At 42.4% G+C, this 22,969-nt stretch overlaps 1 protein-coding gene across 2 annotated transcripts in view; it reads right to left on the bottom strand.

Moving 5' to 3' along the window:
- LOC106578590 (cadherin-20) overlaps positions 1-20,655 on the bottom strand; it is a 55,963-nt gene extending 35,308 nt beyond the window's left edge. The window contains exons 1-3 of one of the 2 annotated variants that reach the window (XM_014157580.2): positions 20,238-20,655; positions 7,585-7,966; positions 672-966 (exon numbers count right to left, since the gene is read on the bottom strand). In XM_014157580.2, the coding sequence (XP_014013055.2) occupies positions 672-966; positions 7,585-7,821 (532 nt within the window). In that variant the 5' untranslated portion in view covers positions 7,822-7,966; positions 20,238-20,655. The remainder of the gene's footprint in view (positions 1-671; positions 967-7,584; positions 7,967-20,237) is intronic. The other variant, XM_014157579.2, reaches the window with a different exon arrangement.
- Positions 20,656-22,969: the final 2,314 nt, after the last annotated feature.

Here is a 22,969-nt window from a genome sequence, read left to right as displayed (position 1 = left end):
TTGGAATGACTCATTCTATTTGTATGGTTATTTCAACAAGGCCTGTTTAAAAAATGGCCTGTTCATCTACATAAAACTGCTTCAATGTTGGCGAATGGTATAGGCTATAAAGGCAACTGTGTCTGTACCTGCACTCACTGGTGGATTTATAAATATTGTATCCCACTAGTGCATCATTTTGATGGCATAATGATGATATTGCAGAGCCATCAATAACTTGCCTATTATGTTCACAGACTGAAACATCCTCATCTCCATACCATCATACACTACATAAATACACTGCTGTGAATAACCACAACAACCTTTATAGAGAGAATTTTAAACAGAGTTTGCTAACTGAATGAATGGATGAATTGAATGTTCAGAAGCAGCAGCACAATGTCCAGCTTGGTCTGAAATGGCCCTGGTCAAAAGTTGTGCACTATGTAGGGAATCGGGTGCCATTTTGGATGCACACTCTGGCTATGACCCAATTATCCACAGTTCTTCCAAAGTGTGCACTTGCACACTTCCTGTCATGGATTTTTTTTTAATGCGTCTAATCATTGGCTTGAGGGACTTTTCTACTATTTTAAAATCGATGCGAGACAGAGTGCAAGTGCACACTTTCGGAGAAGAATGGGGAATCGGGACTTTGTCTCTGACCACCAGAATCTCCCTTGACTCACCGATGGATGACATCTCAGGTATGGTGGCCTGGTAGGGCCCTTCCAAGAACTTAGGTTCATTATCATTGATATCCTGGATTTTGACGATAAACTCAGACTCAGGCTCCAGGGGTCGGTCTGTCTGTCTGTTCCAGGCCTGGGCTCGCAGAAGGTACTGGGCCTTCACCTCACGGTCCAGCCTTTTGATAGCATGGATGTCGCCTGTACTGTCGTCAATGGTGAAGGTGGTGCCCGCACCGTCGCCTGACAGGATGTACTTGATGGAACCGTCCCCTAGGTCCATGTCTGAGTGGAGCTGTGGGGGTCACAGGTCAGATGTTAGGAGTCAAGACAGCTTAGGAGCCAGATATCCTATAATATAATAATAATAATTAAGCAGACGCTTTTATCAAATGCGGCTTACAGTCATGTGTGCGTACATTTTACATATGGTTGGACCTAGCAAGAATCAAATAAAAAATTATTGCATTGAATGCACCATGCTCATGTTCTATATGTAATTGTATGTTATTGGTGGCACACTTTTTCTCCATCCCTAGGAAACACAGCTAATTAATCAAATTACATTCTGAACTGAAGATCTTGCTTAGGTGTGTTAGCTGGGGCTGGGGAAAAACTGTGACACCAATCAGGCCCCCAAGGACTGTAATTGCCCACCCCTGTGTTAGACCATACTTTATAGTAATTTAGGTGTTTGGGCTTGATTTAGCATGGCGTTTACATTTATTGGGACTATTTGATTAGTGGTGTTATAGTAGCAGGCAAACTAAATCAAGCACAGCTCAAGTACAGTACTTGAAACTATTTCAGATACTGAATTCGACGCAGGTCTGGTCTGCTCCATTAGAGGTCAAGGACCACTGTATACATGGTCATTATAATGCTGTTTGTCTGGGCTCTCTCATGAGACGAATGGTATAGTGTACGTCCCAAATGCACCAAGCATCAACAGGCTCACCAGGCTGCTATTTGACCCACAATAGTCTTATGATTACACAGACTGCGTCCCAAATGCATAGGGTGCCTATGGGCCCTGTTCAAATGTAGTGCACTATATAGGGAATAGGGTGCTATCTGAGATAGAACAATATTATCAGGTACAGCTTTAATCACGGTTGGTTGGTCATCAGAAGAAGAACAGTAATCATGTCCAGCTCTCCTGATCAGTGGTGCTAGTGGTTCTTATGGAAGCTACAGACATATCCCAAATGGACCCATAGGGCTTTGGTCAAAAGTAGTGCACTACATAAGGAATAGGTTCCCAAAGACCATTGTTGGTCTTTTAGTGCAAATACCAGCCTGTTGAGCCTATTGATGCTTGGTGCAATCACAACCCCAATCTGTACACACACAGACACATACACAGCTCAGCATGCACACCACACAAACGGCTACCGCCCGCTAACATTATAATAACACTTTCCTTTCAAGATAACAAGTTAATCCTTTTACCTCTGGCTGTTGAAATATCACAAACGTAATGTTATGTTTTACACTACGCTTATGGAAAAAAACACATACATTTGGCATGTGATCACAATCACATGTCATCATGTGATCTTATGTGAAGTTAATGTGACAATATGGGGATGCAAAAATTCAACATGTTATACCATGAAACTATACAACAACATTTGAACGTGTTTTACATGTAAAACTGCAAATTCGAATTTCACGTGAATGTGAAGTCCATACATGAGTGTTAGATTTTCACTTGTGAACATTTTTCACATGTGAAAATGTAATTTTGGTATTTGGTATTTTACTAGGATCCCCATTAGCTGTTGCAAAAGCAGCTAATAGGGATGGGGTCCGCACAAAACATGAAACATAGTACAGAATTACATAATACAGAACATCAATGGACAAGAACAGCTCAAGGACAGAACTACATAACAAAAAAATTAAACGTACACATAGCCTACATATCAATGCATACACACAAATTATCTAGGTCAAATGGGGGGGAGGCGTTGTGATGTGAGGTGTTGCTTAATCAGTTTTTTTTTAAACCAAGTTTGCTGTTTATTTGAGCAATATGAGATGGAAGGAAGTTCCATGCAATAAGGGGTCTATATAAAACTGTATGCTTTCTTGAATTTGTTCTGGATTTGGGGACTGTGAAAAGACCCCTGGTGGCATGTCTGGTGGGATAAGTGTGTGTGTAAGTTGACTATGCAAACAATTTGGGATTTTCAACACATTAATGTTTCCTATAAAAAAGAAGAAGTGATGCAGTCAGTCTCTCCTCAACTCTTAGCAAAGAGAGACTGGCATGCATAGTATTTATATCAGCACTCTGATTACAATGAAGGGCAGAATGTGCCGCTCTGTTCTGGGCCAGCTGCAGCTTAACTAGGTCTTTTCTTGCAGCACTGGACCACACGACTGGACAATAATCAAGATTAGACAAAACTAGAGCCTACAGAACTTGCTTCTTGGAGTGTGGTGTCAAAAAAGCAGAGCATCTCTTTATTACGGCCAGACCTCTCCCCATCTTTACAACTATTGAATCTATATGTTTTGACCATGACAGTTTACAATCTAAGGTAACGCCAAGTAATTTAGTCTCCTCAATTTGTTTGTTCAACAGCCACACCATTCATTACCAGATTCAGCTGAGGTCTAGATTTTAAGGAATGATTTGTACCAAATACGATGCTTTTAGTTTTAGAGATGTTCAGGACCAGTTTATTACTGGCCACCAATTCCAAAACAGAACGCAACTCTTTGTTAAGGGTTTCAGTGACTTCATTAACTGTGGTTGCTGTTGCATATATATGGTTTAATGCCAGTGGTATATCATTGGTAAAAATAGAAAACAGTAGAGGGCCTAGAAAGCTGCCCTGTGGTACACCACACTTTACATGTTTGACATTAGAGAAGCTTCCATTAAAGAAAACCCTTGAGTTCTATTAGAGAGATATCTCTGAATCCATGATATGGCAGAGGTTGAAAAGTCATAACACATACATTTTTTCAACAACAGGTTATGGTCAATAATATCGAAGGCTGCACTGAAATCTAACAGTACAGCTCCCACAATCTTCTTATTATCAATTTCTTCCAACCAATCATCAGTCATTTGTGTCAGTGCAGTACATGTTGAGTGCCTTTCTCTATAAGCATGCTGAAAGTCTGTTGTTAATTTCTTTAAAACCTCTTTGGGCTAGGGGACAGTATTTTGACGTCTGGATGAGAATCGTTCCCAAAGTAAACTGCCTGTTACTCAGGCCCAGAAGCTAGGATATGCGTATAGAAAACACTCTAAAGTTTCTAAAACTGTTGAAATAATGTCTGTGAGTATAACAGAACAGATATGGCATGGACAAACCATCCAGAAAAAAAATGCAGCCCTACACTGATTGCAATGGCTGTCATTTTTAATATGAAGGGAAAACCTCCCAGATTGCAGTTCCTAGGGCTTCCACTAGATGTCAACGGTCTTTAGAAAGAGTTTCAGGCTTGTTTTGGGAAAAATTTGCTAGAATTTGTAGTTTTTGTAAGTGGCTCCCATTTTGGCTGTAATGTTTTCACGCGCGTGGATGAGAACGCATACTTTGTTGTTTATCTCCTGTAAAGACAATAACGATTCTCCGTCTTAAATTGTATAGTTTACTTACGTATTAAGGTACCTGAGGTTTGATTATAAACATTGTTTGACTTGTTTGGAGAAGTTTATTGGTGATGTTTGGGATTAATTTTGTATGCATTTTGAAGGAGGGAAACCGGTGGATTATTGAATGAAGCACGCCAGCTAAACTGAGTTTTTGCAGATATAAAGAAGGACTTTATCAAACAAAAGGACCATTTGTGATGTAGCTGGGACCTTTTGGAGTGCCAACAGAAGAAGATCTTCAAAGGTAAGGCATTTATTTTATCGCTATTTCTGACTTTCGTGGCGCACCTGCCTTGGTTGGAAAATGTTTTTAACACTGTTGTGTGCTGGGCGCTGTCCTCAGATTATCGCATGGTGTGCTTTCGCCGTAAAGCCTTTTGAAATCTGACACAGCGGCTGGATTAACAAGAAGTTAAGCTTTTTTCTGATGTATCACACTTGTATTTTCATGAATGTTAAATATTACTATTTCTATCATTTGAATTTCGCGCTCTGCAATTTCACCAGATGTTGTCGAGGTGGGTCGCTATTTGGCTTCCCTCCAGGCCTGAGGACAAAGACTTTCTTCTAGGATCAAATAAAAAATCTGCAATTCACGTATTATTCTCCTCACATGTGAAAAGGTGGTCTTAACATGTGAACTCCAAGTGTAATACATGTCAACATATGGTTTCACATGTGAACAACTGACCTCACGCTTAGTTTTTCCATAAGGGTAAACTCTTGTAGCTACCTACAAGAGTTGTCATGACGATGCTTACAATCATCCTGTATGTGTGTTTGGTAAGGTGATAAGAGCTGGGTTCAAATACATGTGTCTTTGATTATTTGTTATTTAATAGGGCTAGGGGGCAGTATTGACACGGCTGGATAAAAAACATACCCGATTTAATCTGGTTACCACTCCTACCCAGTAACTAGAATATGCATATACTTATTGCATATGGATAGAAAACACACTAAAGTTTCTAAAACTGTTTGAATGGTGTCTGTGAGTATAACAGAACTCAAATGGCAGGTCAAAACCTGAGAGATTCCTTTACAGGAAGTGGCCTGTCTGACCATTTCTTGAACTTCTTTTCCATCTCTATCTTTTACTAAGGATCTCTGCTCTAACGTGACACTTCCCACGTCTTCCATAGGCTCTCAGAGCCCGGGAAAAAACAGAATGTCGTCATTCCAGCCCCAGGCTGAAACACATTATCGCCTTTCTCAAGTGGCTGATCAAGGGACTCTGGGCTTATGCGCGTGACCCGACCGCCCCCGCCTTTGTGATTTTTTCCTCTATTTGCCGAAAAGGAGATTCCCTGTCGGAATATTATCGCTTTTCTACGAGAAAAATGGCGTAAAAATTGATTTTAAACAGCGGTTGACATGCTTCGAAGTACGGTAATGGAATATTTAGAATTTTATTGTCACGAATTGCGCCATGCGCGCGACACTTCTTTACCATTTCGGATAGTGTCTGGAACGCACGAACAAAACGCCGCTATTCGGATATAACGATGGATTATTTTGGACCAAACCAACATTTGTTATTGAAGTAGCAGTCCTGGGAGTGCATTCTGACGAAGACAACAAAAGGTAATCAAACTTTTATAATAGTAAATATGATTATGGTGAGTGCTAAACTTGCCGGGTGTCTAAATAGCGAGCCCGTGATGCCTGGGCTATGTACTTAGAATATTGCAAAATGTGCTTTCACCAAAAAGCTATTTTAAAATCGGACATATCGAGTGCATAGAGGAGGTCTGTATCTATAATTCTTAAAATGATTGTTATGCTTTTTGTGAACGTTTATCGTGAGTAATTTAGTAAAATGTTAGCGAATTCCCCGGAAGTTTGCGGGGGTATGCTAGTTCTGAACGTCACATGCTAATGTAAAAAGCTGGTTTTTGATATAAATATGAACTTGATTGAACAAAACATGCATGTATTGTATAACATAATGTCCTAGGGTTGTCATCTGATGAAGATCATCAAAGGTGAGTGCTGCATTTAGCTGTCTTCTGGGTTTTGGTGACATTATATGCTGGCTTGAAAAATGGGTGTCTGATTATTTCTGGCTTGGTACTCTGCAGACATAATCTAATGTTTTGCTTTCGTTGTAAAGCCTTTTTGAAATTGGACAGTGTGGTTAGATTAACGAGAGTCTTGTCTTTAAATAGCTGTAAAATAGTCATATGTTTGAGAAATTGAAGTAATAGGATTTTGAAGGTTTTGAAAATCGCGCCACAGGCTTAATTACTTATTTACTGTGTATTTTCAAATAACTTCCTATAAAAAGGAAATGTCCTATAAATATTCAAATACTTATTTCGAAATAGGCTATATTATTTCAAATACCAAACAGACCTGGGTTCAAATGCACGGTAGTATTAATTTGTATTTAAAAATACACTTTGAATTTCAGTATTTTAAAATAAATACAAGTATATTTTCAAATCCACAATTGAAATATCATAAATAGTATTTGAACCCAGGTCAAGAGATGACACACACACACACGGTTAGTGTAGATTCTCAATAAGCACCCTACTTTACCCCTATTGGTCCTGGTCAAAAGTAGTGCACTATGTGGAATAGGGTGCAATTTGGGACAGACTGAATTTGGGACAGAATCATTCTGACTTCACTGAATCAGTGACATTTCACTACTTCACTTTACAAGGTGGTGGTTCAAAAGATTTCTGTAAAAAAAAGAAGAAAGAAAATGGACAGTTCCATTTACACTCCATCTCCACTTAACCCCTGGCTATACACCTTTCACACTGAGAAGGTCTCCTCTGCTTTGTCAGAGGGGCAGACGATAAGGAATGAGTGAAGGAAAACTGCCCCAGACACTCATCCACACTCTAACTCTCTATACAAACACAGTGGAGAACGTACTGCAGAGGTTGTATCCAAAATGGCACCCTATTCCCTACATAGTGCGCTACTTTTGACCACAACCCTATGGATCTTAGCCAAAAGTAGTGCACTTTATAGGTAATAGGATGACATTTGGGATGTAGGCACAAAGATCATTGGCAGAAGAGGATACTTTGACCACTCAGGTGTTAAAGTGGCTTGAACATTTGATCAATGATGATAGACCCTGTGGTCAGCAGAAGTAGCGTTCTGCCGACAGCGACGATATTGATTGAAAAGTTGAGAGCTGTCATCGAACAGTTCAATAATAATGACGGTGGACATTTAGCAGATGCTTTAATCGAAAGTGACATGCAGTTCACACATATTCTCTTTGTGTGTGTGTGTGTGTGTGTGTGTGTGTGTGTTTGTGTGTGGGCTTGCCTTTCCTATGTACAGCGGCTCCAGTCCAGTGTACTCCTCCAGCACAAAGAACTGGTTCCATACCCAGCCTCTCTTCACCCTCCTCAACAGTCCTGCTCCACTCTCCTCTTCTGTCTTGGCTCTATCCATACAGCCCTGGGCCTCAGACAACAGGGCCAGCAAGGCCAGACCTATGCTGAGTAGGAGGGTGTAGACAGGCCTACCACCCCCAGGATGGTGGTGATGTCGATCTCCCATGATGGATACTCAACAGCAAATCAAATCAATTTGTTTTCAAATGGGGTTTTGTGTTTTCTGTGGTGATGCGATGACCCACTGATGACAGGCCTTTGTTTCTTGTGTCTTGGGAAGGTCTTCAATTGGCTACTTTCTCCTTTTCCTGCTTCGTGGAAAGTGAAAAAAGAAAAGAGAGAAAGATGAGTTTCATATCCTCCAAATGTAGATGTCATTATTGGACACTGACTCTATCGTCCTTGGCCTATAAGCTCCTTCTCTGTTTCCTTATTTATTTATTTCCTTCTCTGAAACTATTGAGGAAAGTATGGATGGATTAAAGGATGGAAGGATGGAGAGATGACACTGATCCCAGTCTATTGTGTAGAACCACAGATTAATCTGCTTCTCTCTTCTGTCCTTTGTTGAATGATAAGGAACCCTCTGTGTGTGTCTGTTTTTGTGTGTGTGTTTGTGTGTACATGCATGCATGAATGTCCATGTGTGTTTGTGTTTGTGTGTGGTAGAAATAGATTGCTGCATTAAAACTCAGTGAGTGGGGCCTCACACTGCATTCTAAATACATGTAGAGGAGGAGAGGGGAGAGAAGAGGGGAGAGAAGAGGGGAGAGAAGAGGGGAGAGACGGGGAAATGATGGGAGAGAGACGGGGGAGAGGTTACTCCTCTCCCATTCACTGTTGTGCTTAGGCAACAGAAACCATCTTCAAAACGCCTTTCCTCAACCCCCTCCCCCCATCTTTCTCTTTGCTTTCTTTCTGTGTTGGTGCTTCACCCTCTCTTTTCAGTTTCTATAGGAACAGCGGTAACTTCTCTCATTTCTCTCTCGCTAACAGTCTCTCAGTGTGTATTTGCTTCCCTCACTCTCTTTCTCTCCCCTCTCCCCTCTTTCCCCCTCTCTTAGCAAAAAAGGTGCTATCTTGAACCTAAAATGGTTCTTCAGCTGTCCCCATCAGATAACCCTTTCCACAGAGGGTTCTACATGGAACCCAAAACGGTTATCCTATGGGGACAGCCAAATAACTCTTTTGGAACCCTTTTTTCTGAGAGTGTAGAGGAGGCGGTGCTGTTTCTCCCGGCCTCTCTCTCTCCCTCTCCCCCAATCTCCCCTTCTTCCTCTCCCCTCTTCCCTGTCCTCTCTTCCTTTCTTTCCTCTCTACCTCTCTTTCCCTGGCTGTTGTAGAAGAGTTGAGATTTGCACTGTTCCTCATCTGTTAAGGTGCCACCAACCTCCTGTAACTACAAGCTACATGCTGCTGCCTAACTGGACAACAAACAACTAGTGGTGCTTCGGTGCTTTCCACTGAGGGTGTGGAGTTCTGCAAGATGTTTTGTTTCCACCATTTGGAATAGACTTAATAACTTATTTTTATAACTTAAATTTTTTCTGCACTCGGACAGCCCACAATAATCAGAAAAAAACAAGGTCAATTGTTACTTTATGGTGCTGTAGATAAAAAAAAAAGGTTTTTTATTGATTTCAAGTAAAGTTTTACATTTAATCAATGTAGTTTTCTACTCAAACTGTGCCTTTATGACACTCGCTTGATTTTCTTTCCTTTTATCAGTGAGTTGGTCACATCTGTTTGCCTCCACCACAATCTATTCCCGCTCTTTAATTAACAAGCTGCACGGGGGAAAAACTGACAGATCTATAGTGAAAAGGGGGGAAAGAGAAAAGAGAAAAGTGGAAGAAAAGAATGCTAGCAGGGGGCGTGGAGAGAGAAATGGAAAGTAGGGGGTGACAAAAAGAGAAAGAGAGAGAGAATAGAGAAAGAGAGACTGTGTTGAGCTCTATTATACTGTGTAAGAGAGAGAGCTCATTGTGCCATAGAGGACACTCTCTGAATCTCCAAACACAGTTAATCATTATTGAAGAGTCACAAAGAGACTGGTGGCTACGGAAGGGTGCTGGGCGGGGTGCTATTGCTAGAAAGGCCCTGACAGGAGGGGGTATCTGGCTCCTAGCCCCCTGGCCCTCCAACTCAGGGGATCTGTCCCAAATGTCACCCTATTCACTATGGGCCATGGTCAAAAGTAATGTAATTTATATGGAATGGGGTGCCATTTGGGACGCGCCCAACCTGGGACTCAAAGCCCCACGAGGGCCCCTGACAGGCTGGGTGAGCCCTGACCTCCATGGGCCCCTCCTGGTCTCTGCTCTATTCTGTCTGTATTCTGTCTCCATTATTTCCAATCAAGTGGGCCTGTTGATCATTATGAAGTCAAATTAGCACCTCGCTAAACCTTCCGCACACCCCTTCACCTCCCCAGCCCCCTTCTCCGTCAAAGGTCAGGACTTGCACCCGTTATATTCGGCCTCTATTTTGTTGTGTCTAATGAGGTGACATGCTACATAATTGTGCTGGCTAAACACTCCACACATCTCCCTCAGACTAATCTGATGGCTTTTCACTTATTAAAGAAAAAATAAAAAAAGCAGCTGTTCTTGCTGCTCCTGCCTTTACGACCTGCCACACAAGTTGCCCCCTGTCCTGAGTAGAGGAATGAAGGGAGGGAGGGATGGATGGAGTGGGGAGGGTCGAGGAGGCATCATATGAGAAAGCTTTACCAAACATAAGAAGAGAGAGGGTATTTTCCCACCACAATTACATATTCTACGGAAATGGTAAAAGCCACTTTAACTTTCAAGGAGAACTGAGAGATGTAGAATCCTGTTGCACGGTCTGTGTAAGTTTGTAAGTGTGTAAATCAAGGAGGGGCTGTAACAATCAACAGCTGTAGCAGCTGGTGTTGGCAATTGAAGGACCGTATTGTTGAGTCATCAAAATCTCAGTCAGCCTGTCAGCATTATACCTTATTCCCTATTTAGTGCACTACCCTGGTCAAAAGTATTGCACTTTGTAAAGAATGGTGTGCCATTTGGGATGCAGACTTAGCTTGTCAGCATGACCATGAACTACTATTTGGTGACAAAATACCTTTAAAAGATGTTTGTAGCTGAACACCACTTTTCTTTTTCCCTTCCCTTAGGCCAACTACAGAAAATTACCCCAGTTAAAACAAGGCTTTCACAGGTGGAATCTCAACTAACAATCAGAACTGTACAAAAACCCTCTGACTTTAGTCACTCAGACTCTGTGAATGCAGCCTGACTTAAGTGCTCTGCTGCAGATCATATGAAAAGGATTTATACAATTTTACAAGTCAATCTTGTATGATTGTGGCCTACTTCCTATCGATAGAGCACTTCCCTCTTGAGAGCAGGGGTGTACTTGTCCAAAACAGACTTATACACTCTGCTTTTGAACCATCAACAACTTTTCAACACATCAACAATGCACATTTTGAAGAGATAAATTCAGACTTTCTCTGAACTTTGTGTGTGGTAACAACGGTGTGGTCAACAACAGAACTGTCACACAGATACAGTATAACTTCATGTGTGGCGTGACAGTGTGGTTGTCACGTCTAATTCTGCTCCTCCCCTACGGCGTGCGACATCGCCGGAATACTAACCACCAGTCCTGGCACTCATCATTACGAGGAGCCGTGCATCAGGGGGTGGGGGGTGTACCATCATGTCTACTCCTGCTCCTACCCTCCGGCATAAGACTTCGCTGGAATACTAATCACCGGTCCTGGAACTCATCATTACTCGCACCTGGGACTCATTGTTAGGATTCACACCTGGACCTCATTACCTCCCCTTTATAAGTGCCTTCCTTTTGTTCATTCCTCAGTTGGTACTGCATCAAATCACATCACATTGTATTGGGCACATACACATGGTTAGCAGATGTTAATGTGAGTGTAGCGAAATGCTTGTGCCTCTAGTTCCGACAGTGCAGTAATATCTGACAAGTAATCTAACAAATTCCCCAACAACTACCTGATACACACAAATCTGAAGGGGTGAATGGGAATATGTACATATAAGTACATGGATGCGCGATGGCTGAGCTGCATAGGCAAGGTGCAATAGATGGTATAAAATAATGTATATACATGTGATATGAGTAATGTAAGATTTTGTAAACATTATTAATAAAGTGGCATTGCTTAAAGTGGCATTGTTTAAAGTGACTAGTGATCCATTTATTAAAGAGTGCAGTGATTGGGTCTCAATGTAGGCAGCAGCCTCTCTGAGTTAGTGATTCATGTTTAGAAATCTGATGGCCTTGAGATAGAAGCTGTTTTTCGATCTCTCAGTCCCAGCTTTGATGCACCTGTACTGACCTCACCTTCTGGAATTCTAGCGGTGTGAACAGGCAGTGGCTAAGGTGGTTGTTGTCCTTGATGACCTTTTTGGACTTCCTGTGACATCGGGTGCTGTAGGTGTCATGGAGGGCAGGTAGTTTGCCCCCGGTGATGCGTTGTGCAGACTGCACCACCCTCTGGAAAGCCTTGTGGTTGAGGGCGGTGAAGTTGCCGTACCAGGCTGTGATACAGCCCAAAAGGATGCTCTCGACTGTGCATCTGTAAAAGTTTGTCAGGGTTTTGGGTGACAAGCCAAATTTCTTCAGCCTCCTGAGGTTGAAGAGCTGCTGTTGTGCCTTCTTTACCACACTGTCTGTGTGAATGGACCATTTCAGTTTGTCTGGGATGTGTACGCCGAGGAACTTAAAACGTTCCACCTTCTCCACTGCTGTCCCTTCAATGTGGATGGGGGGTGCTCCCTCTGCTGTTTCCTAAAGTCCAAGATCATCTCCTTTGTTTTGTTGACGTTGAGTGAGACGTTGTTTTCCTGACACCACACTCCGAGTGCCCTCACCTCCTCCCTGTAGGCTGTCTCGTCGTTGTTGATGATCAAGCCTACTACTGTTGGGTCGTCTGCAAACTTGTTGATTGATTTGGAGGCATGCATGGCCACACAGTCGTGGGTGAACATGGAGTACAGGAGAGAGCTGAGCACACACCCTTGTGGGGCCCCAGTGTTGAGGGTCAGCGAGGTGAAGATGTTGTTTCCTCCCTTCACCATCTAGGGGAGGCCCATCAGAAAGTCCAGGACCCAATTACACAGGACGGGGTTGAAACCCAGGGCCTCCAGCTTGATGATGAGCTTGGAGGGTACTATGGTGTTCAATGCTGAACTGTAGTCAATGAACAGCATTCTTACATAGATGTTATTTTTGTCCAGATGGGATAGGGCAGTGTGATGGCGATTGCATCATCTGTGGACCTGTTGGGGCGGTATGCAAACTGAAATGGGTCTAGGGTGGCAAGTAAGGTGGAGGTGACATGATCCTTGACTAGGCTCTCAAAGCACTTCATGATGACAGAAGTGAGTGCTATGGGGCAGTAGTAATTTATTTCAGTTTTTTTCTTTGCCTTCTTGGGTACAGGAACAATGGTAGCCATCTTGAAACATGTGGGGACAACAGACTGAGATAGGAAGTGATTTAACCTGTTATGGATAGGGGGCAGTATTTTCACGGCCGGATAAAAAACGTACCCGATTTAATCTGTTTATTACTCCTGCCCAGAAACTAGAATATGCATATAATTGTTTGATTTGGATAGAAAACACCCTAAAGTTTCTAAAACTGTTTGAATGGTGTCTGTGAGTATAACAGAACTCATATGGCAGGCCAAAACCTGAGAAGATTCTAAACCGGAAGTTCCCTCTCTGACCATTTCTTGGCCTTCTTTAGCCTCTTTATTGAAAACAGAGGATCTCTGCTGTAATGTGACACTTTCTAAGGCTCCCATAGGCTCTCAGAAGACGCCAGAATGTTGAATGATGACTCTGCAGTCCCTGGCTGAAAAACAGTAGCGCATTTGGATAGTGGTCGATCTGAGAACAATGAGACGGGTGCGCGCGTGCACGTGAAGAGTCCATTTTACATTTTCAGTCTTTGAACGAAAACGACGTCTCCCAGTCGGAATATTATCGCTATTTGACGAGAAAAATCGCATAAAAATGTATTTTAAACAGCGTTTGACATGCTTCGAAGTACGGTAATGGAATATTTTGAATATTTTTGTCACGATACCCGCCGGCGCGTCACCCTTCGGATAGTGTCTTGAACACACAAACAAAACGCCGCTATTTGGATATAACTATGGATTATTTGGAACCAAACCAACATTTGTTGTTGAAGTAGAAGTCCTGAGAGTGCATTCTGACGAAGAACAGCAAAGGTAATAACATTTTTCTTATAGTAAAGACAGCATGAGGTATTATCTTGTTGGGTCATTTCATTATATATCACAACCCCAATCTATGAACAACTCCATCACAGTTCATGTCTACACCCTCAGACACACTTGATGTGCCCCATATGGCACCCTATTACTATATAGTTCACAACTTTTGAACAGAGACCTTTTGGCCCTGGTCAAGGTCCAGCCAATCAGAATGAGTTTTTCCCTACAAAAGGTCTTTATTACAGACAGAAATACTCCTCAGTTTCATCAGCTGCCCGGTTGGTGGGTCTCACACGGTCCCGCAGGTGAAGAAGCTGGTCGTGGAGGTCCTGGGATGGCGTGTTTACACATAGCGTGCGTATGTGAGGCCGGTTGGAAGTACTGCCAAATTCTCTAAAACGACATTGGAGGTGGCTTATGGTAGAGAAATGAACATTCAATTCTCTGGCCACAGCTCTGGTGGACATTCCTGCAGTCAGCAAAACAATCTTCTAGTTGCACTGTCCTTCAAAACTTGAGACATCTGTGGCTTTGTGTTGTGTGAAACCCTAGGACATTATGTTATACAATACATGCATGTTTTGTTCAATAAAGTTCATATTTATATCAAAAACCAGCTTTTTACATTAGCATGTGACTAGCATGTGACTAGCATTCCCACCGAACACTCCCGGTGAATTTACTAAATTACTCACGATAAACGTTCACAAAAAGCATAACAATTATTTTAAGAATTATAGATACAGAACTCCTCTATGCACTCGATATGTCCGATTTTAAAATAGCTTTTCGGTGAAAGCACATTTTGAAATATTCTCAGTAGATAGCCCGGCATCACAGGGCTAGCTATTTAGACACCCAGCAAGTTTAGCATTCACCAAAGTCAGATTTACTATAAGAAAAATGTTATTACCTTTGCTGTCTTCGTCAGAATGCACTCCCAGGACTTCTACTTCAATAACAAATGTTGGTTTGGTTCAAAATAATCCATAGTTATATCCAAACAGCGGCGTTTTGTTCGTGCGTTCAAGACACTATCCGAAAGGGTAAATAAGGGTGACGAGCATGGCGCAATTCGTGACAAAAAAATGTCTAAATATTCCATTACCGTACTTCGAAGCATGTCAACCGCTGTTTAAAATCAATTTTTATGCCATTTTTCTCATAAAAAAGCGATAATATTCCGACCGGGAATCTGCGTTTAGGTAAACAGACGAAAGAAAATAAAAAGTGGGCTCGACTCGGGCACGCGCCTAAGCCCATAATACTCTGATCGGCCACTTGCCAAAAGCGATAATGTGTTTCAGCCAGAGGCTGCCTCAATATCGTTCAGCTTTTTCCCGGGCTCTGAGAGCCTATGGGAGCCGTAGGAAGTGTCACGTTAGAGCAAAGATCCTCAGTCTTCAATAAAAATAGCCAAGATGAAACACAACTTGTCAGACAGGCCACTTCCTGCATGGAATCTTCTCATGTTTTGGCCTGCCATTTGAGTTCTGTTATACTCACAGACACCATTCAAACAGTTTTAGAAACTTTAGGGTGTTTTCTATCCAAAGCCAATAATATATGCATATTCTAGTTACTGGGCAGGAGTAGTAACCAGATTAATTCGGGTACGTTTTTTATCCGGCCGTGTCAATACTGCCCCCTAGCCCTAACAGGTTAAGTCAAACGACACCGCTGGTCCTGCTCACATTGCCCTACCCTATGCTTTGACCTCTTTCTCCCCTCTCTCTCCAGATGAAATCTTGTGACTTGTGACGGCCGGCCGCCCAACAACATGCCCGCTTGACCCTATCCCCTCCTCTCTTCTCCAGACCATTTCCGGAGATCTTCTCCCTTACCTCACCTCGCTCATCAACTCATCCTTGACCAATGGCTACGTCCCTTCCGTCTTCAAGAGAGCGAGAATTGCACCCCTTCTCAAAGAACCTACACTTGATCCCTCCGATGTCAATAACTACAGACCAGTATCCCTTCTTTCTTTTCTCTCCAAAACTCTTGAGCGTGCCTTCCTTGGCCAGCTCTCTTGCTATCTCTCTCAGAATGACCTTCTTGATCCAAATCAGTCAGGTTTCAAGACTGGTCATTCAACTGAGACCGCACTTCTCTGTGTCACGGAGGCTCTCCATACTGCTAAAGCTAACTCTCTCTCCTCTGCTCTCATACTTCTAGACCTATCTGCTGCCTTTGATACTGTGAACCATCAGATCCTCCTCTCCACCCTCTCCGAATTGGGCATCTCCGGTGCGGCTCACTCTTGGATTGCGTCCTACCTGACAGGTCGCTCCTACCAGGTGGCGTGGCGAGAATCTGTCTCCGCACCACGTGCTCTCACCACCAGGGCTCAGTTCTAGGCCCTCTCCTGTTCTCGCAATACACCAAGTCACTTGGCTCTATCATATCCTCACATGGTCTCTCCTATCATTCCTACGCAGACGACACACAATTAATCTTCTCCTTTCCCCCTTCTGATAACCAGGTGGCGAATCGCATCTCTGCATGTCTGGCAAACATATCAGAACTGCCCATTTCATGATCTCGCCATCACGGTTGACAACTCTATTGTGTCCTCCTCCCAGAGTGCTAAGAGCCTTGGCGTGACCCTGGGCAACACCCTGTCGTTCTCCACTAACCTCAAGGCGGTGATCCGATCCTGTAGGTTCATGCTCTACAACATTCGCAGAGTACGACCCTGCCTTACACAAGAAGCGGCGCAGGTCCTAATCCAGGCACTTGTCATCTCCTGTCTGGATTACTGCAACTCGCTGTTGGCTGGGCTCCCTGCATGTGCCATTAAACCCCTTACAACTCATCCAGAACGCCGCAGCCCGTCTGGTGTTCAACCTTCCCAAGTTCTCTCACGTCACCCCGCTCCTCCGCACACTCCACTGGCATCCAGTTGAAGCTCGCATCTGCTACAAGACCATGGTGCTTGCCTACGGAGCTGTGAGGGGAACGGCACCTCTGTACCTTCAGGCTCTGATCAGTCCTTACACCCAAACAAGGGCACTGCGTTCATCCACCTCTGGCCTGCTGGCCCCCCTACCTCTGCGGAAGCACAGTTCCCGCTCAGCCCAGTCAAAACTGTTCACTGCTCTGGCACCCCAATGGTGGAACAAGCTCCCTCACGGCGCCAGGACAGCGGAGTCAATCACCACCTTCCGGAGACACCTGAAACCCCACCTCTTTAAGGAATACCTGGGATAGGATAAAGTAATCCTTCTAACCCCCCCCCAAAAAAAGACATAAAAGTACTATTGTAAAGTGGTTGTTCCACTGGATATCATAAGGTGAATGCACCAATTTGTAAGTCGCTCCGAATAAGGGCATCTGCTAAATGACGTAAATGTAAATGTAAATTAAAACAATAGTTCAGTTCACATAACAAGGTTGACCTTAAAATGAGGGACATATGTAAATCAATCACTAATCACATGAAATAAATAATCTGCAGACATTACTTTGTCAAAGCAACACAATAATTAGGGCCTTACAATGATGATTAAAACTTGGAGAAATATTGGGTTTAAGTGGGTTAAAATCTTCCTAGAAGTCATAGATGGTGCGCAGAAGGACACGTCAAAATGCAGAATTTTGGCACAGCAGGTCTTTATTCATATTAGAAATCAGATTTTTATAATTTTCCATGTGGTCTATAGCAGTGGTTCTTAAATGGATTTGCCTAGGGACCCAAATTGAACCAGGTTGTCTCAGTTGGGACCCAATATTTGCGTTGAGAAAAAGAATCAGCAAAATACAATCTGGAAAACTATTTTGAATGCTTTTTCATAGGAAATGTAGCAATTATATGACAAGGGAACAACATTCCCACCTCTTTCATAAATCAATAATAACATTTTGCCCATATTCTTGATGAAGAATGCTAATAAACTCACTGGTTTGAGAACACAAAATCAACCAAACGTCTGCTGCTAATAGCTCTATATTGAAAATACTGTGATGAAATGAAATCTGAGATTACATTATTTACAAATAATTTCATTATCATTTTTTACACGCTTTCTACCTGGTTTAAGTTTTCGTAAATATTTTTATTTGTATTTTACTTAAAGGACAATTCCACCCAAAACGATCTTTTGGTATTTGTTTCTTTAGTCCATTGTTGATATAGTCCCAAAATGTTTCACATGTCAGCAATTACATTTTGAAGATATATAACTTTCAAAATACAGAAATGCAAAACGCAGTATCAAAATGCAAAATATTTCTGTATTTTGATAGTTATATAGCTTCAAAATGTGATTGCTGACATGCAAAACCCCAGTTTGTGCCAAGAAGGGGGGGTGTAAACTCAGTGTATATTAAAGTGCACTTTATTTAATATAACAGGCTTTTATATCAAAGGTGGGCAAAAGGAATTAATTTCATGGAACAACCTATACGTAACAATATACCTATTGAAGAGATGACGTTTATACTTTCTCCCAACTTTGTGTGTAGCGCGACAGTCTGGTCCTATATACCATGTAGATCCAGGTCCTCCAATTCATTAATAAGGATTGATTTCACAGTGGGCATGTCCGTATCCTCATTTCACCCCTATCTAAGAGGACCATTGGTCCATAAATGGACCAGTTAAAGAGGGAGTCACCGTGAAAGAAGGCCAATTTTGGGCTCCCAACATCGTAAAACCCCTTGTGGGGAACCACAGGAAGATACGTCATGGCTAATTTGTTAACCACAATTGATTTAGCATGGTGGAGAAAGTTGAGGAAGTAGACACTATCGGGGCACTTCAAATCTTTGTCCCCAGAGAAGGATGAATGTATGTAGGTTCTTTAGGGCAGCTGGATTGAAAGCTAAAATCCTGGTATGGGAGACCAGATTCCCACCCATGTTAGACTGAAAAAAACACAAGGCATAAACATGGTTGGTTCATGAAAACAGATAGTCAACCAAATGACTAAACATAATCCCTCTCCGTCCTGTCTCTATGTGTTCTGGGGGCCACATGTGAGCCTCTTAAATTATAGGATCTCTGTACTCTGAACCCAGTTGTGTGGCTTTGTCTGTCTGCTGCATCAGTGGACTAGCACCCTCAGTGCCATAAAAAGGGAAAAATTATTCGCTGAATGTTTCACTCCTTTCTGCTATGCTTTTCTACAACAATATAAAAATTATTTCATTTGTTATTGCACTCTCTCTTTCCATCTCTGGCACTCCCTGTCTCATTCTTTCTCTCGCTCTCTCCATCTCTCTCTCTCTCTCTCTCCGTCTTTCTCTGCACGTCCATTCATTCCGAGTGGGGTGGAAACCTTGTCATTTATGGAGAAATTAAATCATACAAACTGGCATTCATCCCGATCACTGGTGCATGGAAATTATGTCATGGAGCATGAGTGTCATCAGGAAAGTTTGCAATCAGTGTCATTTCACCACAAATTAACCAGTCCTAGATGGGTTGCGTCTCAAAGGCATCCAGTTCCCTGCATAGTGCACTACTTCTGACCATAGGGAAAAGGGTGTCATTTAGGACATAGTCTGGGATCATCCAGGATCCCTGGGAAGCAGTTGTTAGTTATTATAGAGAAAACACAGCAACACATCAGCATGATGTGCGTCACTCAGTTCCATGAATGAGCATTAATCGTCCCCACTTTTGACACAGATAATAATCACAATATCCTTTGTGCCTCTAGCTGTGTCTGAGCACAGCTGTCAATCCACTGGCGAAATACCCAGCTTCAATTTACAAGACAGGAGACAGCTTAATGGTTTTGGAGAAGAGTTAAAAAAAATAAGACCTCCTTGTCATGTTGAAAAATGTAAGCCTTCACTGTGAGTGAGGAGTGAGGTTTGAATGCTAAACTGAAGTCCCTAAAAGCAGACCTAATAATACAGTGTGTTTGAACTGCCGACAAGGCTAGACGTGTACAGAATGAGCCTATACAGTTTGAACTCCGATTCATATTGAAGTTATACAAGTTTGTACTTTGCCACAAGCATTCTCACAGACCAATACTCACTCTTAATACTCTGGTCGTCTCTTGACAGCCAAATATCCTGCTGTACAAGACAAGCATTCTTACAGACCAATTCTCTATACTGAAAAACAGGTTACAGCTTCAGTTAGCTAGTTTTCCCACACTGGCATCATCTCTGCCAGTCACATTTTCCACAGGTTTCTCTTTCCGTTTCTGAATATTCAAAATATTCAGTCAAAAGAAAAACTTCCAAGACAAGGTCTGTAACACCCAGTCAAGCGTTTAATTGAAATCTCTCATTGATGATCATGTAGAAAAGCATTCTAGCGTGGAGTCAGAATCAATTAAAATTCCACACCTTACCTTCTATTTTTCCTTATTTCTTTTTTCTCTGTCCTTTTCAGACAGTTTTTGCTCTTCTTCGCTTATCTGTCTCTTCTTTTCTCTCAAAGCTCACTAAATTCCCCTTGTGCATCAGTTCCCTATAGAGTCACCTTGGGTCCATGCTCCCTCTCAACTATACTGGCTGTCATTCTTTGAAAAGTTTATACTTCTCTCTCTCCCCTTCTCTCTCTCGCTCTCTCTCTCTCTGTCTTGCTCTCTATGCATTCTTCTTCCTCTCTCCCTTTTACTTTCCACTCTCTCTCTCGTTCCATCTCCACACTCTCATACACAGTGTCATCCCCCCAGGAGCCAATCAGACTAAAGGACCATTTTCTGCTGTGCACAATCAGGGGTCAGCCCTCTTGATCCTTCGTAATCCAGCAATCTGCAACCTGAAGCAGGGGACAAGAATTCTGCGAAGAGCAGAGAAAGGGAGGAGGGGAGGAGAGAGAGAGGAGAGAGAGAGGGAGAGGAGCAGGGTGAGGGGCGGGTTCTTGTGTCACAAATGCCACTCATTTCATCTTTCTGTATTTGCAAGTGAATAAAGTGCCTTGTGTGTGGCGGGGGGAGTGCGCGAGAGAAGGGTGTGTACTCATTTCCTTATTTCCTTGAGCGGTGAAGTGGAAAACAGAGAAAGAGGGAGAGAGAGGAAGGGGAAGGAGACATTTTTTTCTTCTCTTCCACCCTTATGCATTTTAATGACAGCATGTCGTACACGGATGGATGGATCTGTACAGGGATTTATAACATTAAAGTTCAAACTTCAAACTACATTATATATCACTGCAATGCCTAGCCAGAGAAAAAGCTATTTGTTTACCAAATTTGCGTAAAGACTGTGGAAAATTAGATGCATGCCAATACACACAAAGCACATTGCCGGCATTAAACATGGTCACGGAAAATCTGATCCCTGTTTAGAATAGAAAAATCATCATCCGTAAAGAAGGAGGAGCAGGAGGAAAAACCAATGTTTCATTTAAAGCAATCATGAAATTAATATGGTAAAGTTGAGTATTTTGACAAGGTCCCAAATGGCATCCTATTCCCTACACAGTGTTTCAAAAGTAAAGCACTATATAGGGAATAGGATGCCATTTGGGATAAAATCTTTGTGCATGATTTTTCTTCTTTACTTCTTTCCACTAAATAAACTAGGAGAGAGAACATTGCAAGAATTATTCAACCATGCTTAGATAGTAAATTAAAATACATTAGAGGAAGGCAGTGTGACATGCTGTCGGTTTTGTTTCATTACATTTTGCAAGCACTCTGGGTTTGTGAAATGTGCTATACCAAATAAAATGCTTTATCATTAATATTTCATTAGTAGACTATCATTATGTGACCAGTGGCTCTTTTTATCAACTGTTCCAAGCTATTTTGATATTGTAAAAGTGATATAACTTCAGGACTCCAAACATAACCCATATTCCTCTTGTGCACTGCAAGTCATATTTCTTTCCTTCTCTCTTGACATCTTTTCTCTGAGAACAGTAAGCTCTTTTTTCCTCTCCAAGCCTTTCCAGTCTCATCTTCCTCACAGAGTAATTCAGTCTGTTGTATGGTACATAAAATACAGATGACTGCTGTTGTCGTCCTCCACAGCACATATGGACAAAAGGTTACTCCCTCCATCAAGTTCAATATGTTTTTTCTCCTTCCCTCCTTCTTTTCCTCTCTTGTCCCATTCAATATGTCTCTTTCTCATTTGCCAGCCCATTCTTCTTTTCCCTGTGTCCCCGACCTCTTTTCTTCTCTGAAGACCTGACTGGTTAGTGCTTCAGCCAATCTGTCAGACAAAGCTTTACTGAGCCCCCAGAAAAGACAGGGGGTCTCGGCACTTCTTAGTCCCTCTTGTTCCCGCTTTGTCAGGGCGGGGTGCGGTCGGGGGAGAGGGGCGGGGTTTGACAGGTTGACATTCCACCTCATTGAGCAGCGCTTTCCATCACACTGGCAGGCCGGGAGATCGTAATTGACAGAACTAATTGAACGTATGGTCTTATCGAAGAGAAGGACTCTTTTTTGTCTCCCCCCCCCCCCAGAGGGGGTCCACCACAATAGTCCTAGGTACAGCATAGAAATTGGATTCAGTTGTGTTCTGGTTGTTCTGCTAATCTGGACATAGGTCTGGTGTGATATGCTTAATGTAATAGAGACATGGTGTGTTGTAAAGCTTCCAGGATAAAATCCACCCCTTCAAATGATTAAGTGTTGTCGATTGGCCAAAAGGGAGGAAGCAACAACTTGTTCCCGTCACCTGGTAGTTACATTAATAAATTGGTCATGAAACGGTAGAACTGAAAGAGAGAAAGATATCAGAAAAAAATAAAAAAAGAGGTAGAGAGAGAGCAAATCCTCCATGTCGTCTGACTGAGATGAGAGACGAAAGAAAGGAGAGGAGACACTTTTTTTCTGCCCAAGATTAAAAGTGGCACAGACTACAAAAAGTAGACTACAAAGTGATCCCTCATGTCTTTGAGGTGCTCAGATAAAGCTTTTCATGTCTTCCTCCACTTATACTGTAGATAAAAACAAAGGGAAATTATGAGAGGAAGTGGTGACTCCTACCACAGCAGATAAGATTTATGTGTCTATCTATGAAAGTGGAGTAGAGTTGTGTACAGCATGGTCATTTCCAATGTACCAGATATAAATACTACCTGGTTGTGTCCTAAATGGCACCCTAGCCATATATATTGGCTTGTGGA

Source organism: Salmo salar, chromosome ssa19, assembly GCF_905237065.1.
Source record: "Salmo salar chromosome ssa19, Ssal_v3.1, whole genome shotgun sequence".
NCBI classification, from domain to species: domain Eukaryota; kingdom Metazoa; phylum Chordata; class Actinopteri; order Salmoniformes; family Salmonidae; genus Salmo; species Salmo salar.
This window is presented reverse-complemented; position numbering and strand designations above follow the sequence as displayed.